The 27087-nt window shown below is 35.2% G+C and overlaps 2 protein-coding genes across 6 annotated transcripts in view; both read right to left on the bottom strand.

Moving 5' to 3' along the window:
* Nucleotides 1–354: 354 nt before the first annotated feature.
* Nucleotides 355–11886, bottom strand: LOC106664740 (transketolase-like protein 2). 2 transcript variants are annotated; one of them, XM_014390720.2, is made up of 11 exons: nt 11445–11886; nt 7446–7591; nt 7161–7350; nt 6864–7098; nt 1939–2082; nt 1631–1879; nt 1308–1445; nt 1116–1242; nt 922–1061; nt 632–863; nt 355–565 (listed from the first exon to the last, which is right to left on the bottom strand). In XM_014390720.2, the coding sequence occupies exons 1-11, from the start codon at nt 11528–11530 to the stop codon at nt 393–395; spliced, it is 1860 nt and encodes a 619-aa protein (XP_014246206.1). In that variant the 5' UTR covers nt 11531–11886; the 3' UTR covers nt 355–392. The 2 variants fall into 2 exon arrangements, with proteins under 2 accessions (XP_014246206.1, XP_024083918.1); XM_024228150.1 differs by lacking the exon at nt 11445–11886 and adding an exon at nt 7971–7989.
* A 7029-nt stretch (nt 11887–18915) lies between these two features.
* The window catches only part of LOC106664689 (sodium- and chloride-dependent GABA transporter 1), a 46839-nt gene continuing 38667 nt past the window's right edge, over nt 18916–27087 (bottom strand). For all 4 annotated transcript variants that reach the window (XM_024228149.1, XM_024228148.1, XM_024228146.1 and 1 more), the window contains one exon: nt 18916–19875. In XM_024228149.1, coding sequence (XP_024083917.1) covers nt 19786–19875 — 90 coding nt within the window. In that variant the 3' untranslated portion in view covers nt 18916–19785. The remainder of the gene's footprint in view (nt 19876–27087) is intronic.

Here is a 27087-nt window from a genome sequence, read left to right as displayed (position 1 = left end):
TGTCCAATAAATGAATTCCACTGTTTCCTCATTTACAATTTGTCCTTTTGTTTAAGGTATTCATTGATGTGAATTCCCATGCCACAGAAGGCTCGGGTCCTGTAAGCGGTATAGCAACCCCTTTCCTTGCAAGGACATCCACTCTCTCGTTACCCTCTGCTCTCAACATGTTGAGTGCGGCCAGCTTTTTCAATTTTCCCTCTCCCAGATGACAAACATTTCCTATTTCCAGAAACATTATGCTTCATGACGGATGACCTCAGGTCATCCTTGTGGCGAGTCATGACACAGATCACCAGCATTGAACGTTTGTGAAAAGAAATAAAAAAGAAATTTAAAAGAAAAAAACAGTGATTATTAGTTTAACTAGATTTTATTAATTATAAGAAAATTTAAGAAAGATCAACAAATTGAAGGACAGCATCAACAATTGCTTTTGCGCCAATACCATATTTCTCGATAAGAACATCTGGAGGGCCAGATCTGGGAACTTCACGGACAGCCAAGTACTTAATAGTGATGTTTTTATGATTAATGCAGCGTGCAACAGCTTCACCAATGCCACCTAAATAAACCGTCATAAATTACTTGTAATTTTTAAAAATAATTTTTTATCGAATAAAATTATTACCTTCTGGATAGTGGTCTTCGACGACGACGACATTACCACCACATTGTGCAGCATTTTCTTCAATAGCCTTGTAGTCTAACGGTTTTATTGTGAATGGATCTAGCACTCTAACATTGTAGCCTTTTGATTTGAGGATATCGTACGCTTTGAGTCCCTCGTGTAATGTGACTCCGGCACCAATAATCAGCGCTTTGTCTGTGCTGGACTGACGGACTACATTTGCTTTACCAATCTGCGACAATTTACATACAGTTAGATTGTTTAATTTTGACGATTAGATATGAACATACATGGAATGTTTTATCGTTTGGATACAAAACTGAAGTGTTCGGTCTGCTGGTTCGAACGAAACAGATCCCCTTAGTGTTTGCAGCTAGTTCTACGGCTCTTTCACAACTTACTGCATCACTCGGGTAGAAAACTGTAGACCCTGTGATAAAAACAGATTAATTTACAGTCTCATCTAGATTTATGTTCATCGTACCTGGAATGGATCTGAAGAGTGCAAGATCTTCCAAGCCCATTTGGCTGGGACCATCCTCACCGATGCTTACACCACAATGCGAACCGACAAAGTTCAAATTCGACTGGGAAATCGCTCCCATCCTAATCTACTCAAAACAAAACAAATATACGTTATAAGCAACCAATAATAATCTTACTTCTAAAAATAAACCTGATCAAAAGCCCTTGTAAAGAAAGTGGCAAAAGTTGAGACGAAAGCGATTGTTCTGTCCCTGCAAGCTGCTCCCATCCCGACTCCAACCAAATTTTGTTCAGCGATGTAACATTCAATATATTGTTTAGGGTTAACCTAAAACAAATTATAAATCAATAAGTTTAAAATTTTAAAAGACCAAACACTTTAAAGGGTTAACATTTTGCAATTATTCTGATTTTTTTACAGGGGTTGTAATTGCATAGGTATTCAACCACCTTCTGATGTTGCTGAAGAAAAAAAAATGGAAGTATGAAATAACTTTTCACACTATTAATTACCATTTTAATTTTTTCAGAATATGTAGAATTTTTGGTGTCGCCGTCAAGAGCGATCACTCGGTCGCTGGACTTGGCCAATTTTATTAATGCGTTCCCATATGCCAGACGAGTGGCGACTTTGTCATCAGGCTTGTACGAAGGAGGCTTGCTTAGATGGACTTTCGACAGGTCTACTGCAGGCGCATCGTCTTTGAAAGGCTGCACTGTGACTTTGGTCGGGCCAGGGTTTTTTAGCAATGATTTAAGATACTAAAAATGACAAAAAAATATAACACAACATCCATTATTGGCCGATGCGGAATATTTACTGGAATGACAGTGGCGGCTTTGTCTCCCAACGGTTTTCCATGCCAATTCACTTCATCTTCAATCCCTGGAAAGTTCTTACCCTTGTAGGTTTTAGCGACTAATGCACTTGGTTTATCTTTGGTGTTGGCTGCTTCATGAAAGGCCTACAATAAATATAATTAGTACAATCAGATCTTCATAATTGTTCAATTCTAATCAACATGTACAATTCCAAGACAGCCAGAAAAAAAGGCAATGCACCACATAAAAATATAAAAAATTTGGATGTTAAGAGAAAAGACATGTCAGGTCAGGGGGGGGGTTCAAAAAATATAAATAAATGGCACAAACTGAGTTTGTAATTTGTTCCTTCTTAATCATCTTGGTCTGCCTATCTTTGCTGGGTTAGTCTGTCAGTTGAGTTTTGACATTGTGTTTACTACTACTACTATATGTCTTTATTGTTTAATATATATACAAAGTTTACAGATCGGCAGTATATATTACAGAGCAAGAAAGACGTTCCTCATGGTTTAAAACCGTCTGAGGGAGTCTAGCACATAAACTTATATAACTAAAATCTCTCTTATTTCAAGTAATTATAATTAATATTTACAAAAGGAATACATACTTTCTTTAAAAATTTCAGTAATCTAATAATAGAACATAATTATATAATAATAGCTGAAATATGATTGCAAATATATACATCTCTTATTTATGATTACCTATAGTGCACATAACTCAATAATAAACTAAACTAAAGTAAAGTAAATGGAAATAATAAAAGAAAAAATAAATAATAATGAAGTACATTATCTACCACAAGAGAAAATAGTAAAAAACAAAACAAATAATGTGTTTAAAATATAATATTCAGGTCGAAGATGAGCTTTTCACCTATTCAGGGGAATCCGACAAAAGAAGCCGCCTCCACCCTCACCAGGTGCCTCTGATTCTGGCTCTAAGAGAATAACTCTTTGCAGAAATTTACCAACACAGCCCAGTCCTTTATATTAATATATTCTAACAGAATCTCACTAGACACAGTTTCCCTACCAAAATAGTGTTTCCTGACAGCGGTCAGTGCAAGGCAAGTTGCCAAGAAATGGAACAAATCCTCCCGCTCTGTACCACTACAAAGTTCACAGTTAATATCCTGCTGCTTGAAGTGTTTGTAGTTTAAGTTAAACAGATCCCCCAGACACTTAATTATCCACCGCATGCTATCTAAGGGTAGCGAGATCCATTAGATAATTTGGGGATTTGAAACGAAGCTCTCTACAGAGTGGGAAACTGTCTAAATTGGCCAAAGCTGTGTAATATTGTCTCTTTATATTGTCACAAATGGACTGTCTAACTAGTCTCAAACCATCCCTCCACAGTTCAACTCCGTTGATATTACAATTAATTAAGGTTTTTAGTTGAGATAAAAAAGTCAATGGCACGAGCGGGATTCGAACCCACGATCTTCGGCTTGATATGCCGCTGCTCTGCCACTTGAGCTATCGTGACCTCAATCCACTCGGACACCAACTTCCCATCTCAACCACACCTTTTGAATTTTCTCTCCTTTTTGCCATTTTTCAATCCCGCTCGTGCCATTGACTTTTTTATCTCAACTAAAAACCTTAATTAATTGTAATATATTAATTGGTCAAGCGCACCACGAAATTAGTGAATCTGTCGATATTGTTCCTGTCTCGGTTTTGATTGGCCTTGGGATTTCAGTCTTTAGCAGGTGGTTACTAAGAGAGATAACACTTTATTACATTTTTTTTTTTTTAATATTAAAATTATCTTATTTTTCTTCTAGGAATTGCTAGAAATGGATTGAATTTGATTTTTAAATAAGTTGAGAGGTTGGTAGTCAAAAGTTAGCATTTTGAATATCCTTTCTCTTAATTTTTGTTGTGATCTCAGTTTTTTCAAGATGGAAATCTGTGTTAAAAAATTTAAAAAAAAATAATACATTGTGTTTATTTATCTAATATTTCACTTTCGCGGGCATTTGCCTGTAACAGATATTGTCAAAATAAATACATAAAAAATAAATAAACTATATATAAGGATAAGGCAGAATAAATACACTAAATATAAAAATGAGGTAGATAAAAACTAATTACAAAATTAAAAAAGAAAGATTTTTTTAAACCCTGTGGTACCAGTGTACTTGAAAAAAGCCTATTTGTATGTATGTCGCGTTCGATAGTAGGGTCGCTGGATTCGAACCAGGGACCTTTATGTTACAGTAATGAGCACCGTATCAATGCCTAAATCACTGCGGCCACCAATACCCCAAATGAAAGGCTTTATAATTCTTTAGCTCAGGGCTGCAAGCTGATTTAAAGATGAAGGGATCAGCGATATTTCCTGTTTTGTTCAGCAGCTCCAGCATATATCAGCAGAAATATTGACCCTGAGGATCTATAATTTGTCCTGTGCAGCTTGACACTGAACACCAAGCGTTGTAAGTTCCTTGCAAGGTAAGGGAAAAGTGCTACAAAAATCTCAGGGATATGATGAGATCATTGAGCACCTTCCATCCAAAAGACAGAAATGCCAGACTTCGCTTATGGGTGAGAGACTCCAACTGAAGATCAAGAGGAGATCCTCATATTCAATACAATACCCCATCTTACACACTAAGTATTTAATTTAAGACCCTCTCAGTAAGTGCCCTACCCTTACCTTAGTAAGGAGCCCAGACTGTAGAAGCATATTCCAATATACTATGGACAAGGGACTGGTGTCAAATTTTTATAGCAAGACATTTGATTCAAAATTAGTCCAGTTCACTTATCTGAAAAAAGCCAATGAACAACTGGTACTAAATAATAAGAATATCAGTGAATCGACACACACAAAATATCTGGGTGTACACATAAGCGATGTGCTAAAGAGATCATGATGCAGACTAATTGACCTCAAACCACAACTTACTAGAGCCCAACTATTAGTCTGAGCAACAAAAGACTAATATATATGTCCCTCATTCGACCCATATGGCTATATGGCTCTGGTGTTTGGGCCTCGGCGTCGAACAGCCAAATTAAGAGAATCCAGACATTTCAAAACAGGGCCTTACGGATTTTAACTGGAACCCCCTGGTATGTGCGAAATACCACACTGCCCCGAGACCTGGACATTCCTCTAGTGGACCATGCACTGAGAGACAGCTACCGGAAGATTTAGCAAGTTCCAGTCCCACCCAAACACAGAAATCCAAGGAATACCGGACCACTTACCTCCTGCTCGTCCACACTGCAGACTCAAGCGCAAGCGACACACCGATATGATAACTAACTATAATTAACTGTGATTAAATTAGATTAAATCATGTATAAATAATTAATGGGGGGAGCTGCTGAGCTTAAAGATCCAAGAACTGTTTGATGCCGTTAAACATTATGCCACAACTATAAGGTACTATGTACAAAAGTTTAAATAAAGTTATATTAATTAAAAAAAGAAAAAAAAGAAAAGACATTTGAAAAATTAGGTCATTCTTTTCCATTTTTCTTCCATGTTAAGCTTGTTAAATCAGTTCTTGAATAACTTTTCAATGAATAGTACCATAAACATGGGTTCTATTCAACTATTTTAAGAAAAGAAATAGCAGCAGAGATGTCCTCCTGCTGAGACAACATGATTCACTGATGATTCGCACCATTCTGTTGCCTGAAGCGATTGACAAGCTGTGCTGCCCCAACCAAAAAGACGCTGATAATTATTGGCATTGTGTCGTGGTTTTGCTGGTGTGCAGTGGTTTAGTGGCTTACACAAGGACTACCCATAGTAAGCGATACAGTGTCAGATTGTTTATCGCATCACTTGTCATATCGGATATTGCATCACTCTAGTGGGCACCCTGCCTATTAGTGACAATATAATGGTTTTCAACCGTACATGCTATTGAAGATCATTCATTCTTAAGTCACTAATCTGTGACTTCACAGATAGTACTATTATTAATAAAATAAATTTATGTAATTTGACCAACTTTTTTGCGAGAAAAGCGAATTATAACACATTTATCTAAATTTAACTTAATGATTACGAGAGTACCAATCAGAAAAGGCCGCACTATTTTGTAAAACTAAATTAACTGAGTTAGAAATAATTTTATAAATTTTTAAATCATCAGCCAGCACAGAGATCTGATAGCCAGAGTTAACACACATCATTAAGAATAATAAAAAATAGTATGGGTGGGAACCCTCATCCCTGAGTCAACCAAAATTCTTATAAGATATGGAGAAGGAACGACCCTCCAGGGAAAATGAGACCCAATCCAGTAAAGGTTGACCAACACCAAAAGTGGTAAGTTTATCCAATAGGATAAATCTATCAACTTAGCCAAACATTTTTGGATAGGTTGGTATAAATGGAATGTACCTCAAAATTATTCTCCAGAGCATTCAATACAAAATCTTTATAAATAATTACATTTGTAGTTGTTGATCAGCCTTGAAACTGTCCTTAGATGAGGAAATGAGCAAGAAAGCTCATCAACAATTAGAGTCCTTGACCTTGGGAAAAGTCCCGGATGACAAGGAGAGTTGGAATAATCTTGATAAAGGGACACTGAGCAAAGGAGAACAATTTTTAAGAAAGACTTCGAGAATGCTTTTTTTTTAAATTGCACCATCTTCAGTGTGCTAAGGAAAGTCTACCATGTATATGTTAAAAAGTAACGAACGTATAATCCCATGAGGAACACCAGATAGGATATAATAGGATAGGTTGTGGTTTGGTGAATTTTTATATGTATATTTTTTATTGTTCTGGCCGATCTTTGTGACCGTTGGATCTTTTTCTTTTTAATAGGTATAATCACACGCTGAAGATGGCGAAATGCTGTGTGACAGACACACCTAGCGAGGATAGGCAGACCAAAATGATATGTATCAAATTACAGGAAATCTTGGGTGGGTAATCTTACCTTGGACAATTCGACTGTATCATGGCCGTCTACGACGTAAGTATTGAATCCGAAAGCGTTGAGCCTGTTGTAGTAAACGTCGACATTATGATCTAAAGATGTAGCCTCTGATTGGCCCAGCCTATTCACATCAATTATGACACAGAGGTTGTCCAGTTTGTACTTGCTCGCAAAGTTCAACGCTTCCCAGATAGATCCCTCTGCACTTTCTCCATCGCCGACCAAAACGTACACTCTGGAAATTCAATTTTGATCAATGTTCAAATTATTTTAACATGTTTTCCTAAGTAAACAGACCTGTAGGAAGCTTTGTCGTAATATTTTCCGACGTAAGCCATGCCACATCCTATTGATAAACCCTGTCCTAAAGAACCAGTTCCAACATCAATAAAGTTCAATCTTGGAGTGGGGTGACCTTCCAAGTCGCTGTCAATTTTACGCAAGTTCAATAAATCCTTTGTTGGGAAGAGTCCAGCCTCAGCCCATGCTGAAATCGTAGTTTAACTTAAGAAGTGTTGCAAAGAACATATTGGAAACATCACTTTCTAACTAAACAAAATTTTAATTTACAAAGAATGATACCTGCATACAAAATTGGCGCAGCGTGACCTTTTGAGAGGATGAATCTGTCGCTGGACTTGTGGAGTGGTTGTTTTATATCGTACTTCATCACCTCAAAAAATAGGACGGCCATGACTTCAGCAATAGACGAACATGAAGTTGGATGTCTGTAAAACAGTAACAAAAAATCATCTTGCATATTTTCTCCATTTTAGGGAAAAACCAATTAAATCAGGGGTATGTAACCTAACCACACCTAACCTAAACTTATCCCTAACTTAACCTAACCTAAGAACCCAAATTTAAAATTGTGTAAGAGTAAATAATTAGAAATTAATAAGTAATTGGTAATTAGTAAGTAATTGTGTAAGCAGTACGTGACTGCAGGAATCAGATCTTGCACTGCAAGTGGAACCAACTGATGAGCTTGCTGTAATCACTAATTATTTTGTGTTTCATATGATCTATGTAAGCTTTTGTGATATTTTCTCTATAAAATGAAAGTTAAAACATTAAAAAACATCATTTGTTAATATTTGTCACAACCCAGATCTCGATATTATCAAATTCTCTCTATTGTGGAGAAATAATTATTAAAAATAAAATTAGTTTCTTATTACTAGAACTACTTTTCTACCAATTAAAGGCAGATAATCGCTAGTAAGTTTAGGCGAGACTTTCTTGGCTTCTTTAACTTGATACATTTGGAATTGCACTTTTTTTGTAGCTGTTTGAAAATTTATGGAAGCGTTTCTGGATCTATGGGTGTTGTTGATTACCCATATTTTCACACTGCACGCTGTATAAATAATGAATCATATTGCATCGCTTTGAAATCTGCTTTTCCATATCATATCGCAATGCGAGCAGTATATATACAATGAGTCATGTTAGAATTCACTGTATTAGTTTATTTTGTTGATGATGGTGGCATAATCACTAAAAGCTTGACAATTAAATCAATTTTTTTTGTGTTGCATATCTCAATATGTGGTTCAGGTGGTTTTTTTAAGCTTTTCCAACTGTACGTATTTTTTTTAAATTATTTGCGTTTTGAGGCATTTTAACCTGATATTTACTACATTTTGAATGCCTCAACAAATGACTGGGTTTTTCATGCAGTTTATGCGTTGTTTTTAAAGCTTTTCCAATGGTACATATGTACTTTTTTATTTATTTAAACGTATTTTGAGGTATATTCATAATTACGTTTTAAATTATTACATACTAACTTTTCCAAACATAAAATCACAAGTTGTCCAATCAGATGTTTGTCCAATGTTTCAATTAGATAATTGAAAACACGAAAAAAAAGTTTGTCCCTTGGGATGCAGGTCGCCACACAATTTTTTGAGAGGTTGGTGACTAGTGGTTTACGAATGTTTCAATAAAAGTTAGACATTTTTAGAGAAAAATCAATAAACTAAGTATTTAAAACACGATTTTTAAAAACATTCTTTTTCTGTTATTGGTTGAACTTCATCACAAAACTTTACAGCGATATGTGAAAAAAGTTTTAAAAGAGTGGTTCATAACTAGCATTTTTGTGTGGTGATTAGTGACCGTTAATCGATAATTATTCAGAAATCGTGAGATGCGGTCTGGTGTATACATCTCACGATTTCTGAATAATTATCGATTAACGGTCACTAATCACCACACAAAAATGCTAGTTATGAACCACTCTTTTAAAACTTTTTTCACATATCGCTGTAAAGTTTTGTGATGAAGTTCAACCAATAACAGAAAAAGAATGTTTTTAAAAATCGTGTTTTAAATACTTAGTTTATTGATTTTTCTCTAAAAATGTCTAACTTTTATTGAAACATTCGTAAACCACTAGTCACCAACCTCTCAAAAAATTGTGTGGCGACCTGCATCCCAAGGGACAAACTTTTTTTTCGTGTTTTCAATTATCTAATTGAAACATTGGACAAACATCTGATTGGACAACTTGTGATTTTATGTTGGATGGTTCAAAATTCTAATTTAAATATTTAAAACAGTTTTTTATTCTTCTTCTGTTATTGGTTGAACTTCATCACAAAACTTACAGCGATATGTGGAAAAAGTTTTAAAAGAGTGGTTCATAACTAGCTTTTTTTTTTACGTGATGTATTAACTTATTGAAGTTCTATTTGAACAAAAATTCTAATTAAATGTCCGTTAATTATTAGGTAACAATTGAAAACACGAAAAAAAGTTCGTCCCTTGGGATGCAGGCCGTCACAAAATTTGTTGACTGTTGTTGACCAGACATTTACAAAGGTTTATTTAACAGTTACACATTTAAAGAGAAATACTAATAAATTAATATTTAAAACATTATTTTTTTTATTCTTCTTCTATTGTTGGTTGGACATCATCACAAAACAACACAAAACGATATGTGGAAAAAGTTGTAAAGGAGTGATTCTTAACTAGCATTTTTTTTAACGTGATGAAGAGCTATTTGAACAAAAAATCTAATTAAATGTCAGTTAATTATTAGCAACGATTGAAAACACGAAAAAAATTCGTCCCTTGGGATGCAGGTTGTCACACAATTTTTTGACACGGTGTTGACTAGTTGTTTAAGGTTTACTTGTTAGAAACAAATGAAATGAGAAAATAGCTATAGGTTAACAGTTCACATTTAAAGGGATGGTTCAAAATTCTAATTTAAATATTTAAAACAGTTTTTTATTCTTCTTCTGTTATTGGTTGAACTTCATCACAAAACTTACAGCGATATGTGGAAAAAGGTTTAAAGGAGTGGTTCTTAACTAGCGTTTTTTTAAACGTGATATTTTAACTTATTGAAGTGCTATTTGAACAAAAATTCTAATTAAATGTCCGTTAATTATTAGAGAATCATTGAAAACACGAAAAAAAGTTCGTCCCTTGGGATGGCAGGCCGTCACACAATTTTTTGAGACGGTTGTCGACTAGTTGTTTACAAAGGTTTAGTTAACAGTTACACATTTATAGAGAAAAATCAATAAATTAAGTATTTAAAACACGATTTTTAAAAACATTCTTCTTCTGTTATTGGTTGAACTTCATCACAAAACTTTACAGCATGTGGAAAAAAGTTTTAAAAGAGTGGTTCATAACTAGCATTTTTTTAAACATGATGTATTAACTTATTGAAGTGCTATTTGAACAAAAATTCTAATTAAATGTCAGTTAATTATTAGATAATCATTGAAAACACAAAACATTTAACAGTTACACATTTAAAGTGAAAAATTAATCAATTAAAATTTAAAACGTTATTTTTTAACTTCTTCTTCTGTTGTTGGTTGGACTTCATCACAAAACTTTACAGCGATATGTGAAAAAAGTTTTAAAAGAGTGGTTCTTAACTAAACAACAAATCTTCTTATTAAAAGAACAAAAATTCTTATTAAATATCCGTTAAGTATTAGATAACGAATGAAAACACGAAAAAAGTTCCTCCCTTGGGATGTAGGTCGTCACATAATTTTTGCGGACTGTTGTTGTTATTTAAGAAGGTTTACTTGTTAGAAACAAATTTAAATGAGAAAAATAGCTACATTAACTATTTACATGAATTTTTTAAATATCCCCCTGTCGGTTGTACTTCGTCATAAAACTTTACAGCGACAGGAAGAGCAAGTGTTAAATGACTGATTTTTAAGTAAAATTTTTTATAGGGACATGAAACGAACTAATCTAGTAGTTCATACTAGTTATTTGAAAAAAAATCCTGGTCATGGGTACGTGAACTTTAAATGACGTGAAGTGTTAAATGACTAGCAGCTTATTAGCCGGCATAAATGATCAAGGTTGTACCAACGGTAGTTTATTGTTATCAGCCAATTATCAACAAAAAAGGACGAATTATACATCTAATGAGCGTTATCAATTTTTTAAAATGTTTCTGACGATATGATTGTCGGTGTTGATTAAATGCAACAGCACTGCGTTCAGGGAACGTCGAACGTTCAGTTGGAAATGATCGTAAGGTGGAAGTGTCGCAGGTCCGGACATAAATAAAGGCCGAATTTCACTCACCCAGATTTCGATGCGTTTGTCATCTCGATACTGTGAATTCTGAGTACATTGGCCATATCCTGGCATTCGCTTCCTTTCGGTGACATTTTTACAGCAAAATAAAATTGACGCACGAAGGACTGGTGTGCTCCGTACTCAGTTAACGGCTCCAAGACGAATGATGAACCCTCGGCCGGTGCAGCTTGCAACAAGTGGAAGTGGAAACGACGTCGAATGTGATTCGTTCGTACGATTCAGCCGCGGTGAATGGCGGGGGAGGTTCACTTAGTCACTTCTCGACTTATTTCGTTACTCGGGGCGAATACTCGATGCACGGAGACCGGTTCGGCAGGAAAAAAACAAGATTCGTCAGGCGATAAAGAAATAAGCTCCTGAGCTGCGACATGCGACACGCGAATGTGAATGCGAATTGCGAATCCTCCCTGGTCGCTTGGTGACACGTGTTTGCTCGGCCAGTGCTGTCGCGAAATCCTTGCCAAATTTCCCCGTTCTTCCCTCGAGGGCCAAATGACCTCGTTTGAAGCCAAAACAAGATAATTTTTACAATTTGCCAGTTCACTTAGCAATATTTCTTGACTTCTTTCACATCAAATTATTGGATACATTAAAAAATATAACTGACAGGCAAAAAAACTCCGCCCACTTGTAATACAACTTGGTTGGTCAATCGGACCACGAAATCTAATGGATTTAATAAGCAAAACGAAGTATATCTTCACTAAAGCTCTCCATTTAATGGCCATTTAATTTGTTGACGAGAATCAAATAGATTACACATTTGAAAAATGGCAAAAAGGAGGGAAAATTCAAACTATGGATTTTGGTGTCCGAGTGGATCGAAGTCACGATAGCTCAAGTGGTAGAGCAGCGGTGTATTTAGCCGAGGGTCGTGGGTTCGAATCCCGCTCGTGACACTGACTTTTTTATCTCAACCAATACTTTAATTAATTGAAAATAATTTATTTGGTCAAGCGGACCACAAAACCTAATAAAATTTTATTTAACCACGCAAAGTTAGATCTCGTGGACCTTTCTTCCACTCAACGTGAGTTATATTGTAAATTATACATTATACATACAATTTATGCAAACTCTTTTGGTATTTTCAATTGATTTTGCAAATAGAATACAAGAAAAAAAGTTTTACATTTTATTCACTAATTTCGTGGTACGCTTGACCAATTAATATATTACAATTAATCAAGGTTTTCAGTTGAGGTCACGATAGCTCAAGTGGTAGAGCAGCGGCGTATCTAGCCGAAGATCGTGGGTTCGAATCCCGCTCGTGCCATTGACTTTTTTATCTCAACTAAAAACCTTAATTAATTGTTTTATATTTTTTTACTAATATTTCACTTTACAATTTTTTTTATTATAAATTTATAAGGTAATATGTATTTATGTATGTATAAAAAACAATGAATAACAATCAAAAAAAGGATAAAAGATATACAATAAAACTTTAACAAGAATTTTTGATAGTTAGACATGATTTTAAATTAATTATCCACTTAGTTTTAAATTTTCGTTATTAATTGGTCAAGCGGACCACGAAAACGAGTGAATTTTCGTTATTATTATGGCTATTTAGAGAATACAAAAACACAATATTATGTAAATAATATTAATTAATTTATGTTTTTATGATTTTATGATGTTTTTAATTGTTTGACTGTCCTATGCTTGGGTACGTGATCTGTTTGGACTGTAAATAAATAAAAATAAAAATAAATAAAAATTATTTTCCATCAGATGTTTTAGATATTTCCTTTTGAAAGTACGAAAACTGCTATCAGAGGAAATACTACACTATCCATAAAAAAAACAAACCACCGGCATTTTGAAGGAAAACATGGCCAACTTTAGAAATGCGCATTTTCTCAGCCTTTTAAGAAACACACCTGCTGTAGGTCTCATTTTTTAGAAAATTTTACGCTGAACAAGATGGCTTTTTTTGAAGTTTTCCTAGCATCCGACATTCATCGGTAAATTGAAAAATTCGGGAACATGTCAATTTTTGCACTTTTTTCGAAAACTTCAAATTGGGCTGTGGAGCCAGGAAAACGTCCTGGAGAGGCAATTGATGAGAAATTTTAATAAGCTTTCGATTGGTCACTTTCCACTTTGCCCGATTTCTCAACATTTTTCGAGTTATTCGCGATTTTTGGGAAGAAAAAGTGGTTTTTTTATGTGCTCATGTAAAAAAACAGATCACTCTCTCTCCTGACCATGCGCAGGTTCTCTGACATAAAAGGTTGAGAAAATATGCATTTCCAAATTTGGCCATTTTTTCGTGCAAAAACCAGGTGGTCGGTTTTTTCTTTATATGGACAGTGTTTTTGGAACATTATTAAACATCTTTATGATGTTAATTAAGAAACTCCAACTCTTTCTTAATGGTTTTAGTTTTATGAATTGGAATTTCAAATATATTGTTTTGTCTTAAATTTAATCCATTATATTTCGTGGTCCGATTGACCAAATTTCTTACAATTAATTAATCTTTTATTTAAGATATTGATTGAAATGAAAAAGCTAGTGTCACGAGCGGGAAAATTCGAAAGGTAGGTTGTGATGGGGAGTTGGTGTCCGAGTGGATCGAAGTCACGATACCTCAAGTGGTTAGAGCAGCGGCGTATAAGCCGAAGGTCATGGGTTCGAATCCCGCTCGTGACACTAACTTTTTCATTTCAAGCAATACCTTAATAAAAGATTAATTACTTAAATTTAATGTTTCAATTTTGATCTTATATTTAAAAAATGCGTAGTATTTATAATTTTAAATATTGCTGATATGGTGGTCATGCTTTTCTAATTTATCGTATCCTAACATATTAATTTTCTTATGTTTATCACACATATTACTTTAGTATTAATATGTATCTTCCACATGCATTTTGTGCTGTTTGTTTACCACGTTTGTTTGCATCAGACAAATCAGACATTATAGCTGCACTATATCGCAAATAAGGAGAGTCAATTAACTAATTTTTTTCTAACAAATACATTACTAGTTGGTATGATTTTATTAAAGAAGTACAAAAGTGAATAGATTTTAGTAACAAGAAATCAAGTTTAACAAGGAAAAAAAGAGAGAGAATATATGTATGATGTAAAATGTTTAACTTACGTCAAGTGTAAGGTCCAAGAGGCCTAACTTTGTATGATTAAAACAATCAACAATCAACCTCTATTTCTCTTACTTTCTCTCTCTATCTCTAAATATCTTTTGCCACCTCTCTTTTATTTACCCTTTCTCATTCTTTGTCCAGCTTTTCTCCGTCTGTCAATCTGCTCAAAAATGAATAGGTTATTTGTCATTTATGCTTAGTCTATCAATGTTAATTAAATTAACCAATATATTCTTGTTAGTTGGATAAAACTAAATAGAAAATACAAACCAAAAACAAACAAATGTCAATCCTCATTTTTAATAACGGATTTACTTAAGAGTAGTAAACATGAGATTTCTCATTTTGTAAACAAACACCTTTTCTCCTCTTTTCTTCATTTCAGTCCAGTTGTATTTTCTTTAACCATGTAAAGATATCATCGTGAATCAGAAGTTGGCGATATTATTGTGAGAATAAATCATCGAGGTCACGGTCAAGTGGATATCGCAGAGGAAGTTGACGTTTCTCAGGGCGGGTCTCCCGGGCTTTAGCCTGATTCCGAGAGACTGGAAGTGCCAAGGCCTGGTAGTAGATCTCAGCACATTACGACGCTAAAGGAGGATAGAAATATTGTCATTGCTGCAAAACGGAACCCTTTCCATAGTGCCCACCAGATTCTAAAAGAAGTACATGCCCCTTTGAGACGACCTGCAGCAACCAACAACTCATGAGAATATGGTGAAGCGAGCGCCTAGAAGTGTACCACTGAGCCTTAAGTGTATCACTGTCTGTATTGATTGCTATATACTGATGATAGCAGTCGTCTAAGAGTCTATCAAGAACAGGGGATGCGTACAATACCCCAGTTCGTGCTTCCTCCAGTGCAATTTGTAGGAGGCGATGTATCGGTCTGGGTGGGATTTACACTGAAGGACGAACTGGACTCCATATTATTGAAGGCAAACTCACTGCAGTCCGTTATGTCGAAGAATACATCCCTGAAACCAGAGATCTCACTGGCAGGGATTTGCGATTTCTGTATGACAATGCCAGACCTCATAGCGGCAGAGTTGTTCATCAAGGTTGGATGACATCTGCCCCTTCCCCCACTGTCTCCAGTCCTAAATCCCATTGAGCACATGTGCGATGAGTTACAGAGAAGTGTTTTCGATCACCATCCGCTGTCAGTTGACCTGCAACAACTGAGAGCAGCGTTGCAACATCTATGAAATTCCTTATGAAATTACTGACAACCTTAATCATAGTATGCCTAACAAGGGCCCAGAGGTTTTAACTAACAGAGGACATTACACACGACATTAATTGTTAAAAAAAAATTGTTTCCAATAAATTATGAAATTAAAACCTTTTATTTTGTTACTTTTCAAAATTCCTTAGTTAACTTTGCATTCAGTAAAAAACATAATAATTTCTAATAAATTTTAATACTATAATAAAAAATAAATTAAAAATGCAAGGGAAAGTAAGTACTACAAAATTTGCAATATCCCCCCCATATCATTTTTGAGCAGTTCATCTTGCGTATTTTTCTAGCTATGATTGCCAGTTTTAATGTCTGTCCATTTCACCCTCTCAATGTCTAAGCATCTTATCTAACCCTTCTATAGGCCCATTAACTTATAATTGGGATATCAGGATCAATAGATCAATCCTCACCTATCTCAGAGTGGGTCGACAAAATGAAAAATGGATGAATTCAAAAGGTAGCAGACACAATAAACCCATAGTTAATGAGACCTAGTTAAAACTACCACACGGTTGCTACAGTCAAACAGGGTTAAATTCAGAGGAGCTGTAGTTAATAAAGGTAATATTTATGTGAAGAATTAGACACAGTTTAACTCCTTTTAACTGTAAGAACTGTCAGATAAGCCAGATATAAAATAATTGGCATTGAGGATATCATATTTAACAGATTAAAGGTAATTGCTATCTCGTTTCAACCTTAGAAAGACACAACAGAAAAGACTGTGGATTAGAACAGTTATTATTAAAAAGTCTACTTTGAAGTATAATGCAATCTCTTTGATCAGATAATGGGCGAGTTAACACGACTGAAGCCCAAACCGGTTTTATTTTTTTACCCTGGAGCAATGATGCCGGAGCAACAGTCGCTTGGAGTAGCGTAATTTTTCAACAATTAATTATTATTTATCCGCGTCACTTCTTAAAATGCATTTGTGAAAATATGCTAGGAGTAAGAAGTGTTGAAAATGTACAGGAATGACATCTGAACGGACGGGTTTTAATTTCATGAAGGTTTTCGAGAACACGCTCCGGGATTGCATCGAACTGTTCCAAACCATCAAAATTCTTTGAGCATGAAGAACTCGTTAAAAATTTATGCGAGTTCTGTTTCCAAATTATCCATCTACAGGCGTTCCATCATCTCCGATGAGTCTCATCTGTCTCAGATCTTGGGGTTATGTTCGATGTACCATTTTTAGCAGTTAAACGTTAATATTAATTCATTTATGTTTCGTGGTATGACTGGCCAAATTACTTCTTCCAATTAATTATTCTTTTTATGTAAGGTCTTGGTTGATATGAAAAAGTTAGTGACACGAGCGGGATTCGAACCACGGTCACGATAGCTCAAGTGGTTAGAGCAGCGGCGTATTGTGCCGAAGGTAAACACTTTTTCATCTCAACCAAAAGTTGAGTTCTTCATATATACTTAAAACTAATAATTAATTGAAATAATTAATGTGGTCAATTAGACCACTAAACATAAATGAAAATAACAACTTTCATCTCATAGGATATTCATCGCTATTTCAAGAGGCGAAGTCGAATTTATAGTAGGATTGACATTTGGTATGGTAAAATAGGATACTAGGAAGCGGGGTTTGCGCTCCCCAGGCTGCAGTCAGCCTTCTTGCTTATTGTACCTTTCTAGTTCCTTAGTTCAGTCAATCCTTCTCCTTAGAAGTATCAGGTCATTGACCGTCGCTGCTGCAATTTGATTCCCTAAGTTTTTTCCGTACGTACGTTAAATCTCCATTGAGCTGTTGCTTCGCATTCGAAGATGATATGAGTGGCTGTTTCTTCCTCCTCATTACATAATCTGCAAATGGGATCATCGATGTATCCATCGTTGTGTAGATGTTTTCTCTGATGCCACTCCTCTAAGTTTGGCCCTTTCCAATTGCAGCAATGCTTTTGCCAGTCTTGGTGAGGGTTCACCATAAGTTTACTATGTCTAGCACTGCTAGAGTTTATCCACTTCTCCTTTTGTTTTGTTTGTATCCATTCAGCGATGGAGGATTCTATATTTGTTTTTGTTATCCCAAGTATCGGTTCAGGGCCTATGTATGGTCTCGCAGATCCTCCTCTGGCCAGACTGTCTGCTTTGTCGTAACCCAAAATTCCCCTGTGCCCTGGCACCCAAGATATCATCAGGTTGTTGTGTTTCCCCAGGTTTTGGAGATTTTGGATACATTCACTGACTAATTTTGATGCGATTCTTTTACATGCTACTGCTTTAATGGCTGCTTGGCTATCAGATCTTATGAGGAATTTTTTACCAGTGTAACCTCTTTTAAAATTTTCCAGGTCACAAGCATTGATGGCATGTATTTCTGCTTTAAAGACCGAAGTGTATTTCCCTAATGAGTTTGATTGCTCATGTTTTGGGCTTGTACAGAAAACTCCTGATCCGGTTCCTTCGTTTGTTTTGGAGCCATCTGTGTACCATATCATTGTATCTGATGCTCTCCTGTGTTCTTCCTCTCCTTTATAGTCCGTTGAGACTTTATAGGAAGTTGTGAAGAATGTTTCCGGGATCATGTAATCAGTCCCTATTTCTAATAATGGGTGTCTGATTTTGTTGATTACGGTTGTATGCCCGAATTGTTTAGTTCCTTTCCAATTTAATTGTTAGAGCTTTTCCTGGCCTCTCCTTGTATGAATATTTCCAATAGAGGTAGGGTTAGCAGAGTTAGGATTGACATTTTATGAGACACGCAGGATTTTATGGAATAAAGTTGTGAATAGTTAAAATAACCTGAAAATTGAAATATCTCGGAGACAATCGAGAATCAAACTTTGTACAATAGAGACTGTTTAGCTCAATTTGACATGTAGAATCCTGAAGTATCGCATCTGTTCGTAATGCATCCTGTGTAGATAAGGGTTTTGAAGTAAACCGACTAAAGCTGAATTGAAATATGTTTTTTTGAAGGAGGAAAACAATCCTAAGGCTTTAAAAAAGAAAACATATTTAATTTAATCTGTAATATATTTAGTAAATAATTTATTTTATACATTAGATGCCATTATATATCTGTTAATATTTAATTTTAATGACAAGATATTTAAAATATTTTACATAAGCATTTTTTAATGGAAAGCTATTAACGTTACATAGAACATAAATAAATATAAATTACAATTTTATTTCACATTAAACTTTGGGGAATTTACACATTACGGCTACGTACTCTATTGGGCGATTAGAGTCAATCTTTGGTCTAATGGAAGAAAGGAGTTCGCTCAAGCCTAAGAAAACCTTTCTACCTTGCCTAAAAAATAATGTAATTATTGTCCATTACAAAAGCCATAAATCCACAATAAACAAACAAAAATTAGAGATCTTGTAAGTAAAAATCTAATTATTATTACGAGATTACATTTATATTTCTTAAGAAATAATCCTTATAATTAAATATACACAAAAACATATGATGAACGTTTTTTTTAATTTTACTTTTTAAATTCTCCTACTGATATCACTCGAGTATATACAGTGTTAATTATATCTAAGATTTCCTAAAATAATATAAACATGCGCATAGAAAAACACACATAACTAATTCTAACAACAATATAGTGTCTTGTACCCGTGGTCTATTTATTTTATTTTTATATTTTTTTACAATTTTTTTTAAGTTTTTGCTTTTATAAAAAATAGGAGTCAATTTAAATTCAACCAGTGTTACCTCGGCCTGCAATCATTTATAAAGTACACCTCCACAACAAAATATAATACAGGATGAAACGAATCTTGTTCCATAGATTTAATTATAGTACATTTACAAATTAAGGATGCCGTCTTAAAAAAAATCAAAAAACAAAAAAAAAAGATTTCGTCCAAAACATTTTCGGACGTGAGTTTAATATTTTGAATATATGAATTTTATTTGTCTATCGGAAAAAGAAAATTTGTTTTTGTGTTCTAAATTTGCCCTTTATATCACTTATCACCATCATAATGAACTCATTTCTTTCGAACTTTCTTTCATTCTTCTCCTTAGTGCTGGCACGTCGTCTTCTATTCGAACTAGCAGTCGTACCCTCTGGAAAAAAAATGGGCATATTAAGCGATCGATAATCATGATCAAGGAAAGTCGAAAAATAAGCGTTATCAGATAATAAGTAAATCGATAAATAATCCTTTTATCGTTTTGATAAAAAATTCAACGGGTTAACTGTTCTGCAAACTCAAATATCTCATTCCGCAGTGCAATTAATTTTTTACGCCTCTGACCGTCCGGGTCTTTCCATTTTTGCTTGTTCTCTCTACCACTTTCTTGGAGAGCATTCTTGGTTCCATGCTGTATACCACACTGATGTCATTCCTATACATACCACCATCATCACTAACTACTACATGGATGATACCGCAGTTTTGTCTTCTAACCCGAATCCTATCCAAAGCAATTTCTTTTTCAAAGACTGATGCAAAAATTGGAGGGCAAGACTGGTATGAAGAAAACTGAACCCAGTGTACGACTGTCTTCCACTGTTCTGCTAGGAACTACTAGCTTCCACTCAAGTCAGATAGATAGTAAGTAATACACTTAGACAGCAAACTGACGTGGAATCTTAAGAGACAATTATTCAGAAATCGTGAGATGCGGTCTGGTCCAGATTTCTGAATAATCTTCGACTAACGGTTACTAATCACCACACATAAAGACACAATATCAATTTGGACCCCTAATAAGACTTTTAGGATTGAATTCTGTTTTCGCCGTCAAATTTCGACAAATTTTATACATGACATTACTCTTTGGACATATTGTGTAACTGTGTGGTTTCACCAAGCCATGAAATGCCAGCGGGTTCAATTCTTCCAACCAAAATCCTCAGAAGAATTGTAAAAGCTCCTTACAACCTCACCAACCCCACTATCAAAATTCTTTATTCAACGAGCTGATTCGGCCTCGCTTCCGAAGGTTCCACATCATGCTCTCAATCCGTCCTAACCATACTGCCCAATCCATATCTACATTTACATATCGTCTTAAACGACGATGACCTCGAGACCTCCTTGCACCAACAGGTGTCCTCAGCGTGCAGTATTGGCCATAGTGTCAGTATTGTGATACAGATTTAAAAAAACCATACGGGCATATTTGTAGTATGTATTATAATGTATGTATTATATTATGTATTACAGGATACAGATAAATTATTTTCTAAAAATCTATCAACGCTGGTGTATCTCAAGGAGGTGAAGAGAAAGGAATTTTGAAAAAACGATATTTTGTATTTAGGAGGAGAGAACGAGTTGCCCAGGATCTACACGACTTGATCCGGCCGTTTTGAAATGTTTAACTAATAATAGTTAAAGTTTGTCGAAAGATATTTTTACAAAGACACAAAGTTTCGTCCAATGTTAAAAGTTCTTGTAATCTTAAACTAAAGATGAAACTGACACAAGTATTAATTCCACGGCGGGAATTACGATAAACGTAGACTCGGAATAGAAGGGTGCTTAGGACGGAGCCTTGAAGAACACTGAGTTTTACTACATTTTACGCTTCACTAATTTTGTAACCCCACGCCCTTTTCCGTCCCGACTTAGCACTGAACAAGAGAAACCAGTCATATTTTCAAAAGGTGGACACGGTAGTATCGAAGACCTTGCTAATATCGAAAAGCACTTTTCGATTTTATAAAAACAAATTGAACGAAACCCAGATAAAGAATGGGATGAGAAAGCTTTCGACTTTACAAAGCATGAGGGCCTTAACAAGGTTATCTCTATATCCATAATAATCTTTTAATTTATACTAAATGTCCATTCGTCCATTCTACAATACAATTGTAACCTCCATGTGGTTATCACCATGGATTATTTTATGGACAACAAGTTGCGGGTTACAATTGTAATGGAGACTACTAGATTCTACTGAAATAGTAAATGGTTGTATTTGTTAACAGTTTAAATTATTAAAAATAGCTTCGGCCTTGATAAAGGGGATATATTCCTCAAAAGCTTAACGATTGGTAAGTTCTTAGCACAAGATTTGCGTATGGTCCTATTTGATGAACTTCCCCGATTGATTCAAGATGTCCACCGAAGAGAAATTTAGGTAGATCTTCTGATACGTCAAACAAAACACCTTAAAGGACAAATGGTTCTAAATATTGAAAGAAGAATAAAGATAAATATTGGAATCTGAAACTTTCTTTTAGTGAAGGAAAAAAGTCGATGGAAATATTGGAAAATGAATAGAAAAAAAAAACTGTAGATTAGGAAGTGAAAAGTGGAGAGGTCGAAACAAAACGCAAAAACAAAAAGATGAAAGTCATTCGAGGAGACACTGGAAAAAATCAAAGACAAAGGAAAGAAATTGTCTACACTTTCACAGCATCGTTTCATTCCTCCTGTTTCAATTGACAGAGCCGATATTTCACAAAGAAGGTAGTTTACTTTGAAACAACTAGTTTATCTGCCACAGAACTCGATCAACGACCTGTAGTGCACAATCGAAAAGGTATTGGGCAAGAGAGCCAGAAAGAAAGTGCAATTTAGCAGTAACGCAACATTGGGAAATAAATCTGTTCCATTTCTTGTTTCGTTCTTGTTTAGCAACAAAAAACTAATTGATACTTTGATCATGTTTTTTTAGTTTTGTAATATCCACAGTGGCAACTTACTAATGCTCGCCTGGCTTCTCAAAAACTACTCATTACCAACACACATCCTTATCACTCCGCTGACCACAAGAGAAAATCTCACAACTACTGATTATCATAAACTACTCAATCTAGAAAAAAATTCACACAGAATTTATTTAGAATAAGCTCTACTTTCAAACAAACTGTAATTCTTGCAATGTTTGAAGGTAGACATTATGCTATGACAAATACCGTTTAAATTTTTTCATAAATAATATTTTATTTTTTTACAGGCTTTTAATGGAGTCTGGCACTCGGGCATGCTTTATAAATTTAAACTCTTCCTACCCACTCTTTATCCTGAAATTGTACATGTTACAGATTGAGGTGCGGCAACGAGTTCTCAGAAATCAGACAGGTACAAGCCGGCGTCCGACAAGGTAGCATTATTGGACCTGCCCTTTAAATCATTTATACTGCTGACCTGTTAATACCACACCACCCACGCGGACAATGCGGCCAGTTTGTCTTCTAGCTCGAATTCTAACCAAGCTACCTAAAACATCTAAGAACACCTTGAGCTTATCGAAGAATGGTGCAAAAGTGATGTACAGACTGAAAGAAGTAAAATGTACTGTTCACATTGGAAAAACAAACTTGTCCTCCTTTGTACACCAACAACAAAGAGATTTTCCTTTCAAGTCAAATTCTTACGACTGTATACAGAAGACTGACGTGGAATCCCAAACAAAGACTTAAGAGACAGTGCGTTAACAGAAGACTTCTATGACCGAAATCCGCCTAGATCGTCAACACTAAATTAACTTTATAACACTAAAAACAAACTTTACTGTGAACACTTTGCCATAGGGAGTGGAACTGTGGGGTACTGCTAAATCACCCAACATCCCTCGCATCCGCTCCTTCCAATCAAAAGTCCTCAGACAAATCCTCAAATCTTCTTACTACACAAACCTAACTAACCAAAACGATTTCAACGTAGTTTTTATCAACGAACTGATCCGTTTCCGATTCTAAAAGTTTCACGCAACCTCTGTTGATCCACCTAACACTATTAACACCCTGTATATCTAACGTTTTTATGAACCCATTTCTAAATGGTTTTCGCCATTTTTTAATAAAATCGAATCGACGAAAAACAAATATTTACTTTTTTAACTTTTATAAGAAATTGAAAAGAAACTGTAATTATTACAAAGTTTAAAGTAGTCTTTACGCTCAGAAAAATACTGGTTAAATTTTTTTTTCTAGGCTGAGTAGAACACTAGAAAGTTGACACGTTGCATAATGTATGAGATATCTCGGTATTTGGGAGGTGATGAAGCTATTAAAATTAGCTTCGCTTCTATCCAATCACTCCTATCAAGTGCCGACTGAATCCATGTTTTTTTTTTTATACAGGACCGCTGGATTCGAACCTGGGACCTTTATGAGATCTCTCGGTATTTGGGAGGTGATGAAGCTATTAAAATTAGCTTCGCTTCTATCCAATCACTCCTATCAAGTGCCGACTGAATCCATGTTTTTTTTATACTGGACCGCTGGATTCGAACCCGGGACCTTTATGAGATCTCTCGGTATTTGGGAGGTGATGAAGCTATTAAAATTAGCTTCGCTTCTATCCAATCACTCCCATCAAGTGCCGACTGAATCCATGTTTTTTTTTTATACAGGACCGCTGAATTCGAACCCGGGACCTTTACCTTACAGTGATGAGCACCGTGTCAATGCATAAACCGTTAAGGCCACCGACGCCCCCTATGTGTTTGTTCATCCTGTCCTTCGAAATGCAATGACACACATGCTCAGGGCAAAAGATGGCGAAAAACCGAAACGCAATCGACAAAACCATACCAAAATGATCGTTCATGGCCGAACTACATAATGTATGGGATAGGTGAAGTATCAAGTACAAAGTGAAGTACAAAACAGCCGTTAGTAAATCCCTTCTAAAGTCTTTTTCCTTTTTTCCGACTGAGGTGCTTGGGCCAGAGCAAAATACGCGTATTAACGGAATAAGTACGATTTATCAGCTAAAAAAATAGAGATGTCCTCATCGAATTTTCCTTGGCTTGGTCGGTGTCCTGGTATCCAAACAAGTGTAATTTTGTTGCTCTCAATATCTGACATGGCCTTGATAATACCAATCCGTGAACTTTAATAAGATGAAGTAGTTGCATTTAATCCGAGTGGCTGTTATTTTGTTAATAATAACCTTTTCATCTCTATGACACAGTGTTCAATGACAGTCCTTCCTTGATTTATTTCCATTGATAACAGTCTATCTGGAACTCTATCTGGTATTTTACTTAGAAACGTTTTATCTTAACTGAATTTTGGGGTCAACACGGATCCCTAGAACCTAATGGACTTTGCCTAGGGATAAAAAACCGCCTTACGAGGTCAAAGTGAGGCAATACGCCTTAATTATCGAACTTAGCATCGATTCGTTGGCATTGACTGACCAAATCGACATTTTTCCACTATAAACTCACGTCCAAAACATTTCAAAAGTTGAGAAATAATGTGGTTTTAGATTGGCCATTAATTAATTATAAATAAAGGAGAATCACTTAATCACGAGAAAAATTCTGTTAGCAGGTGTTAATAAGGGGAATCTTTATTGCAGGATAGTTAAAAAAAAGAAGGAAGAAACCTCCTATTACAAATACGTTAAGACAGCAGGTTTATCTTCAATCCATGCAGTCAGAATTAGCGATTTTTAATTTTTTTTTTGTAAGACGTGGAAGGCGGTTCGCTCGGTAAGAATGATGGACTCCCAGGTACACTGGGCAATTTATCCTCAGCCTGGCCGGTAAATACATGCCTCCAGAAAATGAGGGTCCAACCCACTGCTGAATATCTTTCTAAACCGGTTTTTGTCAGACATTCTTATCTAGTCTGTACTCGAGGAACAGGTATTACTTTTGTATACCAACAAGTTCTCAATAGACGCCGGTTTTATTTATACCTTACTCCAGAAAGACAGTTGTCAAAGGGTCAAAGTTCAGTCCTGATGATTACAAGAGCTGGAATTCCTTTAAAAAAATATATATATTTTTAAATTTAATTTCTTAATTTAATTCAAACAAGAAGGCCAAGTAATTTTTTGTGTTTTAAGATAGTTTTAAGACACTTGCTGCCAAAATTCAACGATATTGAAGTTTTTTTTTTTTCGTGAATGCAAATTAACTTCTAGCGATTATGCTGGAATGCAATCCAATCTAGCCAGTTAGAAGAGGTCGTTTTCCTTGCGTAAAACCATTAGTAAAAAACTTCGAGATACCATTACCAAAAATTTTATCAAATATTAACGATTTTGGGATGTAAAAATTATCTAGAAATGTTCAAAAAAGCTATTCAAATTTAGTTTTAATTTGTCAAACTTGGTTTAATTTTGGGTTGAAAATATTTTTAAAAAAAGGCCCAGATTTATTTATTTTTTAATCGTGAGAAAGTCCGCCTAGTCTCGCTGGTTTTGTCTTAATCTATAGTCTATATCTTAGGCTTAGTCTTTTGACATTTAAATGGTTACCCTCTGTTTTTCTTTTACCTTAGCCTGGTCACTTTGAAATGTTTTTTGAAAGGTGAAATTGATGGGCTTTGACGGATTAAGTCAGTTTTCTTTTTCAACGGATTGAATCAAGTAAATGAACGCCAGTTGTTGATTTGTTGTACGTTTCTTGATTTATTTGGGTAAACTTAAGCGTGGACGGCAAAAAAGTCCAGAACTAGTTCATTCCATTGAGACAATCGCTGAAGAGAAATCGTTGACAGGCTGCACAATTTGCAGGGCCGTCGAACTAGAAATACCCGGGTCTCTTTTTTCAAAATGACACAGGAACTAATTTAGATACGCTCGCTGGAGTGTAAAACAGAATGTTTTATTCAGGCGAGAAGTCCTTGTAAATCGGAAAAATGATTAAATCTGCATTCTTAGACTTCAGCTTAAAAAAATTATACAGTTTGTGACAATAAATTTGTTTTAAAAAATTGGCTCGGGTTAAAACATGAGTGGGCAATTTTTGTGGTAGAAGTTACAAAACCCCTTTTTTTAAGGAACCTCCTCAGGATGGAGAAAACTCATTGAATAACAGGGTAAAAACAGTTCAGTTTGGAATGTATTATCGAAAGTAGTGGCCAGGTGATTACTAAAATTGGACTCGCGTTCCTTTACGTCTTATTATGAGTAAGGTCAAGTTTCAAATTTTTCTTTACACGATGCTTCCAACATTCTAAAAGCAAAACCACTACATATCAAAGACCCTCATAGTTCACCAAATGAAAAGCCTTTTAGCTTCGAACTGTCCCGAGTGCCCGAAAAAAAATGAAAGAAGAATCATCTCCCTGATGTTAAGGTATATAATTCGCACCTGAGTATAGAACCACCGACGATAGATTATTAAGTGCCGACTAGGCCAAATAAGGGTTGAAAATAATAATAAAATTATACCGGAGGAAAACAGTAATATTCTTAAGATAGTCGTGCTAACTTAAGCTCTCGTTAGCACCTCAGGATTCAACTATTGAGTCCACGAATCACCCTAGCACAACCGTTACAATTGGTTAAGTCGGAAAATGCCTTTGAATGATTTCCTTTTAGAAGAAAAATCCACTGGATCCAAGAATTCGAGACA

The sequence above is a fragment of the Cimex lectularius genome, unplaced genomic scaffold (assembly GCF_000648675.2).
Source record: "Cimex lectularius strain Harlan isolate CLEC.00 unplaced genomic scaffold, Clec_2.1 scaffold154, whole genome shotgun sequence".
Classification (NCBI taxonomy): domain Eukaryota; kingdom Metazoa; phylum Arthropoda; class Insecta; order Hemiptera; family Cimicidae; genus Cimex; species Cimex lectularius.
Note: the sequence above shows the minus strand (reverse complement) of the source record. Positions and strands in the feature narration are given on the sequence as shown.

Excerpts from the sequence above, each read along its gene's own strand:
- LOC106664740 (XM_014390720.2), bottom strand. The coding sequence starts at position 11,530 with ATGTCACCGAAAGGAAGCGAATGCCAGGATATGGCCAATGTACTCAGA. Across the intron at positions 7,351-7,445 it reads TGCGCCAATTTTGTATGCAG|CATGGGCTGAGGCTGGACTC; the intron begins GTATCATTCTTT and ends CTACGATTTCAG. Across the intron at positions 2,083-6,863 it reads ATACAGTCGAATTGTCCAAG|GCCTTTCATGAAGCAGCCAA; the intron begins GTAAGATTACCC and ends TATTTATTGTAG.